The 14,078-nt window shown below is 35.8% G+C and overlaps 3 protein-coding genes across 4 annotated transcripts; 1 reads left to right on the top strand and 2 right to left on the bottom strand.

The window, feature by feature from the left end:
• The first annotated feature begins 1,223 nt into the window (after positions 1 to 1,223).
• Positions 1,224 to 7,168, top strand: LOC116016628 (alcohol-forming fatty acyl-CoA reductase-like). The gene is made up of 10 exons (XM_031256983.1): positions 1,224 to 1,429; positions 1,700 to 1,803; positions 3,089 to 3,291; positions 3,412 to 3,512; positions 4,221 to 4,413; positions 5,142 to 5,303; positions 5,395 to 5,476; positions 5,799 to 6,068; positions 6,637 to 6,764; positions 6,850 to 7,168. Exons 1-10 carry the CDS (start codon positions 1,351 to 1,353, stop codon positions 7,001 to 7,003), a joined length of 1,476 nt encoding a protein of 491 aa, XP_031112843.1. The 5' UTR covers positions 1,224 to 1,350; the 3' UTR covers positions 7,004 to 7,168.
• On the bottom strand, positions 5,715 to 10,871 carry LOC116016624 (proteinaceous RNase P 2-like). Of its 2 annotated transcripts, XM_031256979.1 has the most exons (8): positions 10,238 to 10,871; positions 9,461 to 9,853; positions 9,152 to 9,253; positions 8,879 to 9,051; positions 8,479 to 8,599; positions 7,820 to 7,888; positions 7,494 to 7,607; positions 5,715 to 6,112 (listed from the first exon to the last, which is right to left on the bottom strand). In XM_031256979.1, exons 1-8 carry the CDS (start codon positions 10,754 to 10,756, stop codon positions 6,050 to 6,052), a joined length of 1,554 nt encoding a protein of 517 aa, XP_031112839.1. In that variant the 5' UTR covers positions 10,757 to 10,871; the 3' UTR covers positions 5,715 to 6,049. The 2 variants fall into 2 exon arrangements, with proteins under 2 accessions (XP_031112839.1, XP_031112838.1); XM_031256978.1 differs by lacking the exon at positions 5,715 to 6,112 and having other exon boundaries at positions 7,203 to 7,607; positions 10,238 to 10,870.
• A 1,002-nt stretch (positions 10,872 to 11,873) lies between these two features.
• Positions 11,874 to 13,777, bottom strand: LOC116016627. Its single transcript, XM_031256982.1, has one exon. The coding sequence runs from the start codon at positions 13,637 to 13,639 to the stop codon at positions 12,320 to 12,322; it is 1,320 nt and encodes a 439-aa protein (XP_031112842.1). The 5' UTR covers positions 13,640 to 13,777; the 3' UTR covers positions 11,874 to 12,319.
• Between the last annotated feature and the right edge of the window lie 301 nt (positions 13,778 to 14,078).

Raw genomic sequence — 14,078 nt, 5'->3', positions numbered from 1 at the left:
ATGCAACACACTGATGTATTTCTAAACACGTGGTGGTGCATTCTTGCATACCTGGTGGTTCATGACTACACGCTCGCATGAAAATCAAACCCTATGTGTGTGTATGCGCGCGTGTGAAGTATCTTTAGCCGATAGTTAATTTAGATGTCAGACTCTAACTGGATTATAATGATATTTAAAATGTAACATTAAATAAAAATTGAATAAATGTAAACACTACAATAATTGACAACTATTAAGGATAATTAAACTTTTAAAACTAAAAGAGCAATAAGTTGTATTAATAAGTTAATTAAAGTAGTTTTTTATTATCATCTTGAAGGCATCAGGTCAAGCTAAAAAAAGATATTTATCAAACACTCATTTTAGTTATTTAAGTAACTGAAATAGTTAAAGTTGATCGAACAAGCCAAAATTTAACTATAAGCTATTTTTCAAACACCCTTTCTGATTTGCTTCTACGACCCATTAATGACATTTTTACTTTTAATCATTAACTATGTTATAATTAAACTTTTTTTAAAAAAATGTTATAATTAAACTTTAGAAAGAATTATTATGTTTTAATTAGTGAATCATGCAGCTAAAGTTATTAATTTAGGGTTACCATAACAGTTAAAAAATTTTGAGTATATGACGGAGAGAGGAGAAGAGATTGCCTGACAAATGTGTGTTTCTTCACTTATTTGTGGCAAAAAAAAAAAAAAAAAAAAAAAAAAAAAACTTAGTCAGTGTGTGTGGATGGTATTGGTATGCACCTGCTAAGCGCATTTAATCGGAATTTCTTTTTTTTCTTTTCTTTTCTTTATATTCCCTCTTTTTCATCTCTCCCTCTTTCAAAGCTAACAAAAAAATTGACATAAAAATAACCTTCTGACTTAGCGTAATGATTCGTCGCCTAACTTGATGTCACGATTGAATATGTATAGAGTTCAATTTCCACTAGAAACATGAATAGGAAAAAAACTGTTCATTGTATCTTTTGTGCTCACATGAAGGCTAGCTAGGGTCTGATGAGTGAGCTGATTGAACGCCTTGAGATTTATTTCTACAATAACTCTAAGGACGGGATGACGTGGGCAGGGAAGCTAGATCACCTAAGTATAGAAATAAATAAATAAGACAAATTAAAAGTCAGAAACTGTACGTTGGGTTGCTGTTACTTAAATGCCCCCAACATAACACCATCTATATATCCATATATATTTGATATTTCTGTGATCTGCAACAGGCTACAGCGTACTACGCATTATTTCCTCTATCAGCTTCAAATTAATCAGCTATTTATACTTCCCTTTCTCTCATCTCATCTCATCTTTGTTCATCATCACATCCATCCTTTCTTCTACAATGGAGTTGGGCAGTGCTCTTCACTTTCTGGACAACAGAGCCATTCTTGTCACCGGCGCCACTGGCTTCTTAGCAAAAAGTACGTACTATATATCTAAACTCCAACCTCTCTCTCTATATATATAAAATGCATGGTAATCTTTGACATGGGGTTGGCTCTGATACCAAATTGAATCATGTGTTTCATGTCAACTAAAAGTTTAAGTTGATAGTTGGATTGCATATTTATATTTATATAGTACTCCGTATATGCTCAACAGATCAGCGATTGAGTAGTCGATCCTTTAGAGCTTCGGATATGATATGGTTGTAGTTTTTGTTTCTTATATATATGTGGATGTGGATGCAGTTTTTGTGGAGAAAATACTGAGAGTTCAGCCAAATGTGAAGAAACTGTATCTTCTCCTTAGAGCTGCAGATACCACCGCCGCCGTACAGCGTTTCAACTCCGAGGTACACACTCATCCAACATTATTTCTGTCAAGATCAAACGTTTATGGCTACGTTAAAAGTTATATACTCCTTGATTCATAGTGAAGACTCAATTTTATTTTTACATTTTCAAGAGATAATTAAGATGTTAGACTCGATGTAACAATCCATTACTCACCTAATGCCCTGGATTTGACTCTTCACCCGCCCACCCAACAAGCTCACTTATAGAATAGAGGCAAATTATACAATGGACCAAAGTCTATTTTGCATTGTAGACCCTTGTCCAAAATAACCTTCAAATTGTGTCGTTTGTACAAGCTAATAGTTTATGTGCCTGTTGTAGTCTGTAAATACATAATATGTTAATTGCAAACACATAATATTTTAACAACATACGTAGTATTATGTATTTGCATTTAACATATTATATGTCTGTAGTTAATATGTTATGTGTCTTCAGTTTATTTACAGGCATATAAACTATTAATTACATATACAAAATATGTCAATTGTAGACACACAATTTTTAAATCAGGATTCACATATTAAAATAGATTTGGGTTCCTGGTATAATAATTGTGGAATAGATAGATACATCGATCATAGATTGCTCCTTCCAATATTTCTTCAATTGTCTTTACCATAAACTTATCAACAACCCCTACTACGTACCATGCCTGCATTTATTGATTGTGCTCGTACTGATCCAAGATATATACTCCGTAATTAATTACAAATTCATAAATGTTTTCGTACCCTGGCCTACTTGTATTCAAATCTAATAATGCAATCAATTGTTGAGGTTTTTTCTTCAAACCCTTACAGTGCTACATTCCAACAGAATCAATAGTACTGCAAAAAAATTGTTGAAGTTTTTCTAAGCCAAGTAAGAAAGAGGAAAGAGGAAAAAAAAAAAAAAAGGCTTTTCACGCGCCAAGCTGGGCACATGAGTTTGCTGAACGTGCGTAAAATTTTATATTCCCGGAGCTCACAAAAAATTGTATTTGTAGAAGAAAAAAATGAGAAAAAATCATGCTTCCCACTAACAAATAACTAAGTCCAAGTTTTTTCCACATACGAAAAACCACTAAAAAATCTCTATTAGGGTTGCTCTAAGATGGTAAAACTAACCAAACCACTCGGTCCAGGTCCAGTTCCAGCATATAAATATTTAGAAAAAAATAACCTACAAAAAATTTTGTTAACAATAAACAACTTTATTATTTATCGTACAAGAATGAAAGAATTAAGTAAAAATTTGTAGAAATTATGTTAAAGGGTACAAAGTTGTGGATCATATCAGGTAATGGCAAAAGACTTGTTTAAAGTTGTGAAACACAAATATGGAGAAGAGCTGAATTCCCTAATGTCGTCAAAGATTATTGTTGTGGCCGGTGACATTACGTACCAAAATTTGGGCATAAAGGACACTAATTTGCTGGATCAAATGTGGAGGGAAGTAGATGTTGTAGTTAACCTAGCTGCAACTACCAGCTTTGATGAAAGGTATGTTCCAACATATTTTATTTTTTATTATTATCCCCAAAATATTATTGTAACAATTTTATAAATAATTGTTTATAAAAAAAAATAGTTTTCTTTAATTTCCTAATTAATGTTTTACAGATACGATGTGGCCATGGGGATTAATACAATGGGACCTAAACATGTACTAGACTTCGCCAAGAAATGTCAAAATTTAAGGATTCTTCTCCACGTATCCACTGGTTAGTGCTAATCAAGATGCATGCACATTTTTGTTTTGTGGAATTGCAAGTTTTTTTTGGGTTCAACTAAAATAAAAAGGCTAATAGGTTATTTTCATTGAAATTATACCTGGAACCTTGTGGTTACCAAGTAAATTGTCTAACCAACTGAGGGTATTTTCTGGGTAACTTCTGTTTTGTGACCCTAATCGACAAAGACCAACTTGCCCCAAATATTTGTTTTTTTAGGTGACGATGAAAACCCGCAACCACTACCCAGGTGGCCAGGTCTTCAAGAGTATGCACTTAGTAAACTCCACCTTTTAACCCTAACCAACAAAGAGCCACAATAAATAAGCCAGCCTAGGTTGTCCATAACTAACCGACTCAAATAAAAAAAAAACGACAATAAGCCATTCACGCAAGGACTCTCAACTCGATGGTTACTAAGTCAACAGTCTGATTAATTTCGTTGATATTGCCCTAAATATCTACATTTTTTTATTATTATTATTAAATGTGTTGTAGAGTAGTTAGGGTCAATTATTGGGTGAACCAATTAAGTTTGTGAATTGGGTGTGAGCTGTAGGTATGTACGACACATGTAGTAGTACTCTTTGTTATTTCTTTTTTTGCATCAAGAGAGATTTCACTATCTATGATTCACAAAATATATTTAATAATGTTGGAGATGAATTGGGTAAATTTTTATTATTTAAATATGTTCAGCCTACGTGTCTGGTGAAAAGGAGGGGTTGATACAGGAGACTCCATACCAAATGGGTGAAACACTGAATGGAAAATGTGGGTTGGACATTGAGAGAGAGAAGAAGATAATTGAAGAAACTTTGAAAACCCTCAGAGCTGAGAATGCTTCTGAGAAATCCATTACCTTAGCCATGAAAGACCTGGGCATACAAAGGTACTATACTGTCTTTTTAAGGATTTTTCAAGTACAAATAATATCCAGTACAATTAGATATTATTGTACAATACTCTCTCACTTTAAAAAACAATCTCACTTTCAAAAGCTGCCAAGTCATTTGACAGCAAAAGCAACGTGTAGCAAGCTTGCTAGTCATCGGGTAATTTTTTTAAAAAAAAAAAATTAAAAAAAATTAGTTTTTTGTTTTCCACTAACCTAGCAAGTGCTAAAATTGCTGGTAAGTATTATGAAATTATTCTTTTTTAATGGTTAATTATGTGACTCATTGATTGATTGAATGAAAAGTCAAAAGACAAAAAACAGAGTGAATCATTCCCTACTGCTGAGGATAATAATGTAGTATAGTAACACTTGCACAGTACTGTGGTTAATGATGATAGTTGTTGGTCACATTTATTGATATTTTGTTGCAATGCCCATAAATGGAGTGTTTGATTGGATTGAAAATGAATTCGGTACAATTGAAATTTCTAATATTTGATGAAACAACGTGATTCTTGGGAGTTAATTATTGATTTAAATACTCTAAATTATAGTGTATATAAATATAAATTTTGTTCGAATATTAAATTTCAAAAAGATCATCTAAAATCTCCAAACAAACGTCACCCAAACCGGGTTGATAATCCACCCATATTTCATTCTACTTTGCTAGAATTGTGATGGTTGTGACGCTAATTACATTTCTCTAATGAATACCAAAGAGCAAGGACATATGGGTGGCCAAACACTTACGTATTCACAAAGGCCATGGGAGAGATGCTTTTGGGGAAGTTAAGAGATAACGTGCCTCTTGTTATTATACGTCCTACTATCATAACCAGCACTTACAATGAACCTTTCCCCGGTTGGGTGGAAGGGATCAGGTACCCAATCATCCACTCCGTTCATTATTATTTGTTTCTTATTATGACATCATAATCGATTTATTTTGTTGCAAAAATATAATATATGCAGAACCATTGATAGCTTAGCAGTTGCTTATGGTAAAGGAAGACTAACATGCTTCCTTGGTGATCCTAAAACCATTATAGATGTGGTGAGTGACTAGTGACCTTTTTGAATAAAACTGACCCTATTACATTGTAGTATCTGTTCATCTATACTTTCTCAACCTGCTGAAGCACAAAGAGTCAATTCGCCTACACTGAGGCTCAATCTCATGACCTCCCATGTGGAGAGTTACTACATGCCATTTGAGCACAAGGTGCTTGGCTGACTAGTGACCTATTTAAGTAGCATCATCCTATCTCTTATATAAAGCATGAAACTTTCACTTTTAAAGAAACTAAAATCAAAGGTAACTTATCATCAAGTACAAGTATATATTATATAACTTCATAAGTATATTGAAATTACAGATCCCGGCAGATATGGTGGTGAATGCAATGATAGTAGCCATGGTTGGGCATGCAGATGAAAGAGGGTGTGAGAGAATATACCATGTGGGATCGTCGGTATCTAACCCATTGGAGCTCCCGTGGATACAGGATTTTGGGTACCGACACTTCTCCAAGCATCCATGGATAGGCAAGGATGGAAAGCCTGTTATCGTTGGGAAGGTGACTGTGTTAAGCACCATGGCTAGCTTCCAAACATACATGGCCATTCATTATCTACTCCCTTTGAAGGTTTTTCTTTCTTTCTTTCTTCTTTCTTTGAATATCATGGTTCCCTGTTTTCCCGACTTATCCAGTAACCACATTAAGTTTCAACTAATGTGCAATCAAATCCTATGAGAGAGACATACTATCTTTATTGTCAACCCCTATGAGATACACATTCTAATATTCTATTGTTCCCAACATTTCAGTGAATTTATTTGACAAATTATAAGTTCTAACCTAAACAAAAGTAAGAGTCATATATAGAAACTCAAAGTTTGTTAAATAAGCTCATAGAACACTAGGAGGACACTAGTCTCATATAAGGAAAGAAACCAACTGAGTTAGCCTTACAGGACTAGCTCAGTTAGTTCAACTGAGTGTAAAGGTAAGGGTGAGAACCTGAGGATTAGTCTGGCATAAGCTAAGATATCTAATGTATCAAAAAGAATCAAAAGGAAATCAAATTTTCATACTTACATGTCATTTAAGCTTTTTTATTGAGTGTCCGAGTCTATAACTATGGTATAACTCAAGGACCAGATATATATATCATTTTCCTCCTTTGATTTGCATCCATGGTTGTACTTTACAGGGTTTGGAGATAGTGAACACTGCATGTTGTCAGTATTTCCAGAGTACATACCATGAGATGGATAGGAAAATCAAGTTTGTGTTAAAGCTGGTAGACCTATATCGACCCTACTTATTCTTCAAGGGACTGTAAGTATTTAAACATTTAATTAATCATGTTTTTTCTAATTACTTTTCACAAGAAAATTAAACTGGAAATGAATTTTGTGCACAGATATGATGATATGAACACAGAAAAATTGAGAAGAGCAGCAAAAGAAGGGGGCATCGAGACTGATTTGTTCTACTTTGATCCAAAAGTAATCTGCTGGGATGATTACTTCGTGAAGACCCACATTCCTGGATTAGTAAAACACGTTTTCAAGTGATTTACATTAATCCTAAGTCAATCATTATTTACTATGAATCTTAGTACTGGGAAGCTGTATTCTTAATTAACTTGCATACTATTCTGTTTTTTTGTTCTACACTTGTACTGTATCCTCTGTATGTCATTACCAAACTGTATTAATATATATTGAGTGTTACTCGTATTATATAATAACTATGTAAATATTAAGAATTATGTGAAAACACATCAAAAACTCACAAACATCTACTTGTGTGAGCATCATATCTAAGGTTTTTTCATGTGAATATCAGATTACAATTTGTGTAAATATTAGTGCTTTCAAGAAAGAGTCTAAGGTTGCAGACAGGTGAATATCAAGATCTTTCTTTTCTCTTACCAGCTAACAATTCAGGCTTATTACTACCATTGTTAGAAGAATCAGAACTCCTGTTTAATATATTTGAATCTGAATTCGGGAACTGATCACTGCTAGGAATTTCACTGGTTTCAGAAGTTTCTAGACTTACATGTACTTTATTCGAGTCCTTGCAGTCGGGTCTCGTGATGCAGAGCCATGACCTTGAAGACTCGTTATCAGTTTCGCTTGCTAGGGGCACATGCCAAGATCCTTTCTCTGATTCCTGAAACACAAGACACTGCTATGTCACGATTTGGAACCTCAGTGTGTGCAATGATTATAGGATCTGTTTTTCTTATCAGTATATGTAAACATCAAACATGGTGGAATCTCAGAAGTATATATTTGGTAAAACGTTGAATCGTAAATGGAAAAGGGAAGAAAAAAACAAAAAAGAATCCAAATGAAAGCCACAATGAATAAATATGAAAATACCTGGATGACAACAGAAAATAACGGTGGCATCAAAAGCTCCAGGTTACCTTTCACAAAGGTGTACCTTACCTACAAAATAGGTTCCGAGATACATTAAACATGCTCTTTTTCCTATTTAGAGGAATGCATTTATCAAAGGGACGAAACAACATTAGATTAAGATCCAAGCACTATCCAACAACTATAGGAGGAATAACTAAGTTGGTTTTCCTTAACTTTCCTAGACCATAATTTCACCACAACCAAGTCAAGAGTATTATGTTGTTTTAGTGCACTTCAGAAAAGGCATAACAAAAGCAAGTTCCAGTATACTTCAAAATTAGTAATACTGGTGGATGTGAATAAATAGTGTTACAGCTTAACTATAATATATTGTTTTTATTGGTCTTGTGCAAAAAATTATTAACATATGCTAAAAATCTTATTTAATCCTCTCCTCTAATAAATACCAATATGATAGAACTAGCTAGCACTTTACTAGTTTAATTTTTTCCATCAATAAAATAACATAGTTCATTTATAGTAAGAAAAACCGTCCATAACACTATAAAGCTATAGCACAACTATGGCAGTTCATTTCAGGAAAGAAGGAATTACCAGAAAATTTCAACACTAGTGTTCAGTGGAAGAGGAAAGCGAACTTAAAGAAATATGCCAACCTGATGTCTTTCTTTCCATCTGATAAAGAAATTGCTACCCAAAAGCTCAAAAATGTGATCTCTCATTTCGTCATTTGTCACAAGCAAACACTTGAATTTCACAGCAGCAAAAAGCCAGTACCTAAATTGTAGTGACCATATCCATAAGCATATCATTACAGAGATATAAAACCAATGCTAAGGTATATAGCTCTATAATTACATGAGCAGACAAATGTGCCAAAAGAGGATGTTGTTTTTAAAATAAAAGGTCAGCACTCAAATTGAAAGGACTATTGGAAACAATACAGATGTAACTACAATCTGTAGAACTTAGAAATGGAGTGCAAAGACAAAAGTTACACTATATGGAACTAATGAGTCAATTGAATGAAAAGATAATGGATCAAAAATGAAGTACCAATCGTCATTCGATCCATAAGGTGTTGCATAAAGCACTCCTTCGTCTATCCATTTCTCAAGGAGCTCTCTATGGCTAGCATTCTCAAGAAGTGCCCGAACACGTTTCGTGTGCAAGATAACAAGGGGCCATTTCTTACTCCTATTATGCAAATCTTCAACAACTGCAACAAGCTGCTCTATTGCAAATTAGGAATAGAACAAAGTTAGTAACAACTTTAACATCAAATAGAACAAAAATTCGCAAAGCAATGACAATTCAAAGATTCATGACCTGGGAAATACTAAAGCCACCCTCAGCAAAGTTTTGTTGATAAAGCCCAACATTTGCTCCATCCACTACAGCTTCGTAGTCAGAATGTTTTTCCAGCCAATCCTTCACAAAACATCAGGAAAATGATGAAAAACATGTCAAGTAAATGAGTAATAGAATTCAAAAACGTCTTAACCAATCCTTCACGAAACATCAGCCTATCCTTCACAAAACATCATATCTGAGGCATAAAATACAGAAAGATCATTTCTTTCCAGAAAACCTATATGCATTTCTTCTCCAAAATGCACATTAAGATGTTTCTCTCACCTGAAACTCTTTAAAGCTGGACTGCGACTCCCTTTCCATCGCTAAGGATGCAACCGACTGCGCAAACATTTCTGTTTCTGCCTTGTCAATGTCAACGCAAACCAACTGCTCTGAACAAGTGTGGCACAGCCCATCTGAAGCAATATTTGACCTCTGCACAACCCAATTACCCTTCCCAAGCCATCCAAGTCCATGCCACCCTCCCCCATTCCTCAAAAGCATTTCTTTCACCTGTCTTGCATCCCAGTCTAGTAAACCCACCTCACATGCCTCTTCCCCTCCAAACCACCTCTCAATTATCTCTGCTGTCAACTCGCTGACTCCCCTGACAGCCATTCTCAACTTGTGCAAATATTTATAAACATCCTCTTGCCTCCCTTTCTCCAAGCTCACCTTAAGCATAACATAAACAAAAGAAAAAATAATAAGAACATCAACAGCATTCATTACCTCATAAAACTACCAATTAACAAGTGTATCAACCAATTTTTAACAACAAACAACATAAAGACAGAATTTTTTTTTGTATGATAGAAGAGGTTAGTTAATATTTACTATCCTCAACTTAAATAGATACTCTCATTTTAAGTATTTTTTACTCATTTTTAAATTTGATTTTTTGTGTTTAATAGTTCTGTTAGTGTAGTTTCTAAATATATAAATTTTGTATACTAATACTAAAATTAATATTATGAAAAATTAGATTAAAAATAATCTCGAGCAATACTCTAACATCAACAATATACCAAAATGCAAACCGCTATACTCATTACTCACCTTTAACAACGCGGAAAGCTCAGGCTCCTCAAGTTGCAGGCCAATAGAGACCATGTGCTCCTCTACTTCATAAGCCCTATCAGCATCCCCATTTCTGCAAAAGCAAAAGAGGGCCGGCCCATAGGTCCTGAGCCTTCCGGCGTTCCCTACGCCTTTTGCGAGCTTGAACGCCGCCTCGCCATCGTTATTAGCGGCAGCCAGGCGAGCAACAGAGGTGACGGTAGCCTCATTGGGGGCGGCATCGCCGGAAACCATCTTTTCGTATACACGGAGGCCGAATTCGATCGCGGCCTGCTTCGTATCCGCGTTGGAGACGGCGTTGGAGCAGATATAGAGCAATGAGTTGAAGTGCTGATTGGTTAGGCGGATTGAGGATTGCGCGGAATCGTAGAGGGAGATTGCAGCGGCGAGGTCTTTGCTTTTGGAGCACTGGTCGAGGCTCAAACGGAACTGCATCTCCGGTGTCACAATCTTCTTCTTCTTCTTGCATCTATGGTTGTTGTCGCCGGAGGTGTCCATGGCAGTTGCGGCGGCGGTGCGGCCTGTTTGGGGGAATCGGAGTGGGGTTTAGCGGCGAGCCTGATGAGAAGAGATGCGGCGCTGCGGCGGTGACTTTCCTACAGAGTAATTTTAAAACAGAACTAATTAGTTTATTAGTCCCTCACAAGTACAGTGATATCCACTTTAGTCCCAAAAATATAGATTTTTGAATTGATACCCGATTTGGCCCATGCACTATTAAAATTTTAACACTTTGATCTTCAACTTTCAAACTTGTTCAAATTTTATCCCAATTATATAATATTTACCTAAAATAGTCCTAATTATGACCATTTTAATTAACAATTACGTAGTACATATTTGTGTTGAAATTGAGCAAGTTTGAAAGTCGATTATCATAATGGTGAAATTCTAATAGTCAGAGGTATTAACTCTTTTTTTTTTTTGTCTGTTTCATCCCTCATATAGGAATCTCCATTTCAAGTTAGACATCTTAATAATAATACTTCGCTCAATTTTATCTCTCATAGAAATTAGAAACAACTCCAATTAGCATTTTTAGTTTCCGCTGATCAGCTATGAGTAGAGCCACAATGTGAGATTTATCCGGTGCACAACCTTGAGTAGTAGTTATGAATTTTCCTCGTCATTCAAAACAATAATGATTTTAATAACAAAAATGATAAATTGGATAACAAACAATAGAGAATACAATTTTTTGTACGTTGGGAGCATCTCCAACCATGTTGGTTAACATGGGAGTTGTCTATTGACCTTCTTAATTTGAACCAATCAGCTGCTGCGGATATTCTTATTTTATGCATTTTAAAAAATAGATAGTGAAGAATGAAATTTTGAAATAATAATAAAAAAAAATTGAAATCATTGCTATGCAGGAAGGTAGAGAATTGGGAGAAAATTCCAGCCACTTTTGTATTGACAATTACTGAATTATGATAGTTAATAATAGCTGGTTTGGCATGAAGACAAAAGACCATTTCTTTTAGGGGAGCCAGGAACTAAAATGGTAGCTTCCATACAGTATTGTGCAGGTGCAGCAGAAGGAAAATTTCTGGGCACCCAAAGATATCATCAGCAAGAAAAAGAAGTTAACAATAGTGAGTAGCAACTAGCATGGTAGAAATTCATGTTAATTTTATCACTTTAACACAATTGCAATCTTTGCCACCATATGCATTGAAATCTACTAATCTAGTCATAGAGTGAGCTTGGATTCAACAGATTCAACTATAGCCTTTTACAGATAAATACACAACCAAATTGCACATACAAAATATGCAATCCAATTCAAATGATATTCTAGTTTTCAGTCAAACTCACAGAAAGATTAGGAAAGCAGACATCTTTTCAGTCTTGAAATCTTCTTGGAACTACAAAGGTCATAACATTCCGCTGCAAACAGCCAAGAAACGGGATAGCAAACCAGGATAAAGACAGGGAAATGTAATACTAGAATGATTTTATATGGAAAATTGCATAAACCAACAAAGAGATGTCATTTCTGATTTCTCAGCAACTTGCAGATAAAAAGGCCTCCTGCAATACTCATTTCATCTCAAACTAATAAACAAAAGGGAAGAATCTATATTTAACTTTCCTAGAGTACTCCAAGTATCTCTCACCAAAGGTCTCTACCATTAACTCTTCCTCTAATTTAGCCTTTTGACCATAGTACACCAAGCAAACTGCAATGGTGAAGAGAGTGCTCAGAGGTGCCCTCAATGCGACGCAATAAGTAGCAAACAAGAGCATGGTTGACGCATAAATGGGATGGCGAACAAATCGATAAGGTCCAAACTGCACAACTGCAGTGGGCACCACAACCTTTTCTGAATAATTCGCTAAATACAATGTTGAATGATACTGCATGAACAGTGTCATGATGATCAAAGCCCAGACACCAGCATTGCTCCAGCCACCAGGAATGAGATGCAATTCCGGTCCTTCAAATGCTGCAATCCAATGCCCAACCGCAACCCCAGCACAGAATAAGAGCTTCTGCCAATTAGGAAGGCTAATGTCCCACTTGGGATCATGATCTCTTGGGAAGAAATCACCATATAGACGCTTCCGAACACTCACATTGAAGAAAAAGAAATAATGGTACACGAAAAAGAACACGAATGGCCACCCTTCGAGAAATCCATTGAAGTGAGCAGGTGGGACTAATGTCAGCCAAGTAAATGCAGAAGTAACAATAGCAAGTTGCTCAAACGCATTGGCATCACCACGCAAATGTTTGTTAAGGCAATAAAACCCATACACAGCAATCCCAATCGCCGCCATCCATGGCCAGAACAGCCAAGTCCAGCTAAAATACATCCAGAAGAATGGATTTAACACTACACTCACAATCCACTTTGGCACTGCAATTGCAACTGCAATCACCACAGACCACTTGCACAAGTCAAAGGGGGTCAGCTGAGAAAAGTTCGATTTTATCAATTCCCCAGAGTGATTTTTCAGGCTTTCCAAGAACAAGGCCATCTGAGAAAAGCTTGATTTTATCGATTCCACAGAGTGATTCCTCAGGCTATTCAAAAACGGGGTCAGCTCAGAAAAGTTTGATTTCATCGATTCCACAGAGAGATTTCTCAGGCTATTCCCGAACGTGTTCCCATCGTCAGTCTTTGCAGTTGAGTGCGAACCGGAGCATTTCAATGGCAGTAAAGAAAAACGCTCAGAGGGTCTCCGTAATGATAGAGAAGAACTCAGATGGGTCTTGCTGAGCTTCAAACATGCATTGGAGTGTAAATTCTTCGCTGGAAAAGTGCCTTCCAGGTGTTTGTGACAATGTCTGAAAGAAACTGCATTTCCATTCGGCAAGAAAACACCAAAAGGCAATACCTTTGAGCCGGCCAGAACCGGACACGATACCATGGCTGGATTTCAAAAGCGAGAGCTCGGAGAAACGCAATCCTACAAAGTATATATAGAAGGAATTGGCAGCTAAAATGCTCTTTGAATCTGGCTTAAATACTCTGCTCGATAATACTAATCTCAGGTGGCATTTTAGTAATTACATTGAAGATTTCAATTGCTAACCGTTTACCTTCAGCGACGTCGTTCCATATAGTATATATATCTGATTTATCATTTTATTGCTTGAATATTAATACAGAGGTTAGAATTGTAATTTCACAATCGCTATCCATCTCAAATACTCAGAGCTTCACCTGAGAATCTTAATACAGAGGTTAGAATTGTCATTTCACAGTCGCTATCCATCTCGAATACTCGGAGCTTCACCTGAGCATTGTGGTTCAGAGCTTTAGGTTCTGTCAATTTATTTACATTCAAAAAAAAAAAAAAAAAAAAG

The sequence above is a fragment of the Ipomoea triloba genome, chromosome 4, assembly GCF_003576645.1.
Source record: "Ipomoea triloba cultivar NCNSP0323 chromosome 4, ASM357664v1".
NCBI lineage: Eukaryota > Viridiplantae > Streptophyta > Magnoliopsida > Solanales > Convolvulaceae > Ipomoea > Ipomoea triloba.
Note: the sequence above shows the minus strand (reverse complement) of the source record. Positions and strands in the feature narration are given on the sequence as shown.